We start from the raw sequence: 2,979 nt of genomic DNA, 5'->3' as shown, positions 1-2,979 counted from the left end.
GTACCACCTATACTATACTGTGCATTTCAGGCTGTTACCTTATCTGACTTTATATGGGATAAATCAGTCCACCTACACAAAAACCGACACTAGTAAGAACATTTCTCAGAGCACTTGGAGCATGATTTCAAAATTGTTACCTTAAGAAAGGAAATGAGAGTAAAATACAGATTTCATGACCATGAATTTGTGGAAGAGACTTTGGACCATTTTTCATTGATTTAAAGAAAGCCAAGTTTCTCATCACAATGTATAGTGTAAGGGTCATAATGTTAAAATATGGGTGTTACATCTAATTTCTATTTAGCTAAAGTTAATTCCAGCTTTTCAACCATTTCATATAATTATGTGTGTGTGATTTTCTGGACTATGCCCAATACATCAAAATAAGTAAACTGCAATTAACAAGGCTTATAAATATGTCATAATCTTTAGAGTAACAACTTTGGTGGGATTTTTGAATTCATAAGCAAAAGTTGCTTAAGAATTCAACTTAAGAAGGTTTTGTATTTTGATTTGTAATCCTTTGATTAAACAACTTCCATAAGGCAGATTTGATATCCTTATTCCTCATGCTATAGATTACAGGGTTCATCATTGGAGGGATCACAGAGTAGATCACTGCAAAGACCGCATCCCAATTGTAAGAAGACCAAGAAATTGATATGAAATGGGACATTGTGCCTGTGCCAAGAAATAAACACAAAACGAAGAGATGAGGAATGCAAGTAGAGAAAGCCTTTTGTCTATTGGCCACTGAGGACATGCTCAATACAGTCTTAAAGATGTTTACATAGGACATGATAATTACTATAACACAAACAACAACAATCAAAGTACTAACAAGAAGTACCCAGGTTTCACTGAATTTGGGGTCGAAGCAGGAAATCTTCATGAGGTGTGGAATTTCACAAAAGAACTGATGAATGACTTTGGAACAGAAGGGCAATGAAAAAAGAGTTCCTACATGCATAGCGGCATTAAGAAAGCCTAGTATCCATGCGCCCCCTGCCATCTGGAAGCAGCTTCCCCAATTCAACATAGACATATAATGTAAAGGATGGCAGATAGCCACATATCTGTCATAGGCCATAGCAGTCAGAAAGAAAAGGTCTAATGACAGGAAGAAAAGAAAGCAAAACATTTGTGCAGCACATTCAGAATATGATATCCTTCTTGTATTCATGAGGGCACTGGCTATTGATCTGGGAATGGTGACAGTGGTGGATCCCAGATCGACAATTGCTAAATTGACCAGAAAGAAGTACATTGGTGTCTCGAGATGGTTTTCCATTACTACCAGCATGATGAGGAGAAGATTTCCTATCAGGATAGCCAAATATATCATGAGGAAGACCACAAAATGCAAAAGCTGAAACTCCCATTTCTCAGAAAATGCCGTAAGCAAGAAATCCATGATGTCGGTTCTGTTTGACATTGTTGAAATTTCAATCGTAAGAGAAAATCATATCAGTTTAACAAATCACCCCATTGAATATGATTCTATTTTGCAAAACGGTATTCTCCATCTAACCTATTTCCTTTTTGATATGGTCACTCCATAACATAGAAAGCTATATAACTTCAAGTTGGTTTTTCAGTAGTGATGTCCTTTATTAAGGAACCAATTCTGCAGGAAAAAAATATAATATGGTGCAATATATTATTATTTTATTTAATCATATAATTCCAATCTTGTTTAAACTAGGAGTTCAGATACAAAATTGCTTTCTTGTAAAATGCAGAGTTATTACAAACATAATTTGTTATAGTGCATTGTAAAAGTTTCAACTGCTCAGCATCCTAAATATATGATATACCTCAGCATGATTTCAAGCCTATTTTGTTTCTTTATGTAAAATAGAGAGGCAATAAGGCATGTTATTTTGGCATTTTACTGAAGTTTTAATTTTTAAAAAACAAAGGTAATATATGTTTTCTTGTGATGTTGTGATACCAGATATACGCCCATCATTTTGCATTAATGGTAATATGATATCTCCTGTGTCATAAAAGGCCATATCTTGAACTGAAAAGAAAGTTCTTCAAAACCATTTACTTTTATTAAAGAAGAAATTTCAAAGAACGTACATATGTTTATCAAACATTAGAGGAGCATTTGATTTTTTTTTTCATATCAACAGGGAATATTGATTTTGCCAACCTTTGAAATTTTAGAGATAGACCTTTCTTCTACTATTACAGAGATATTATTTACAGCCATGGGCTATATTCAAGTATGTGAAGTGTCAAGAGAAAGTTCAATATATTTTGATTAGCATGAAACTAACACTTTAGTTGTTTCATTGAAAATGTTGCATTTCTCCTTTCAGAACGTTAGCCTATTTTTATCAAACTATGTATACAACAACAACAATGAAACCCCTTTGTTAAAATTCATTAAAAAAACAGGTTGCCTCTTAAACCTTTTTTGAATAATCCTTATAAATTTTAAAATTTAAAAACTTACTTTTTGATCTTTTTAAATTGGTAATGAAAACAATCATATAAAGTCAGTCTCTGCCCCTTTTTTCTTTTATTTGTTTATATTTCTTTCATAACTTCTCAGAAGTCTTTTTGTGGAAGATTTATAGCAGACCTCTAGCTCAAACATGTACATGATGCAGATTGTTGGAGAAAAAGCTAGCATTGAACACTGGGGAAAACGACAATTATATGGAAATGATCCTTAATTAGGATCAAGAGATTATTACACTTATTCAAAAATGGACAATAAAAAAATAAAGAGAAACATTCCTCACCATCTGATATTTAAACTCTTATTCGACAGCTACTATTCTTGTAATCCAGCAGTTACAGTACATGCTGCAAATTAGGTGAGATTTAGACATGGCTTCCTACTCAACATTTGTTAACTACACCCATAGGGAACCTGGCCACAACAATGAAGACTTCTATTCACAAAGGAATGGTTGCACAATCACAACTATAGTGGTGGCAGATGCCATCCAGGGCATT

At 33.5% G+C, this 2,979-nt stretch overlaps 1 protein-coding gene across 1 annotated transcript; it reads right to left on the bottom strand.

Moving 5' to 3' along the window:
* Positions 1 to 493: 493 nt before the first annotated feature.
* Positions 494 to 1,270, bottom strand: LOC309401374 (olfactory receptor 14I1-like; the record flags this gene model as incomplete). The annotated part of the gene is made up of 1 exon (XM_081970444.1): positions 494 to 1,270. One exon carries the CDS (start codon positions 1,268 to 1,270, stop codon positions 494 to 496), a length of 777 nt encoding a protein of 258 aa, XP_081826570.1.
* Positions 1,271 to 2,979: the final 1,709 nt, after the last annotated feature.

Source organism: Natrix helvetica, assembly GCF_964273705.1.
Source record: "Natrix helvetica genome assembly, chromosome: Z".
Lineage (NCBI taxonomy): Eukaryota > Metazoa > Chordata > Lepidosauria > Squamata > Natricidae > Natrix > Natrix helvetica.
This window is presented reverse-complemented; position numbering and strand designations above follow the sequence as displayed.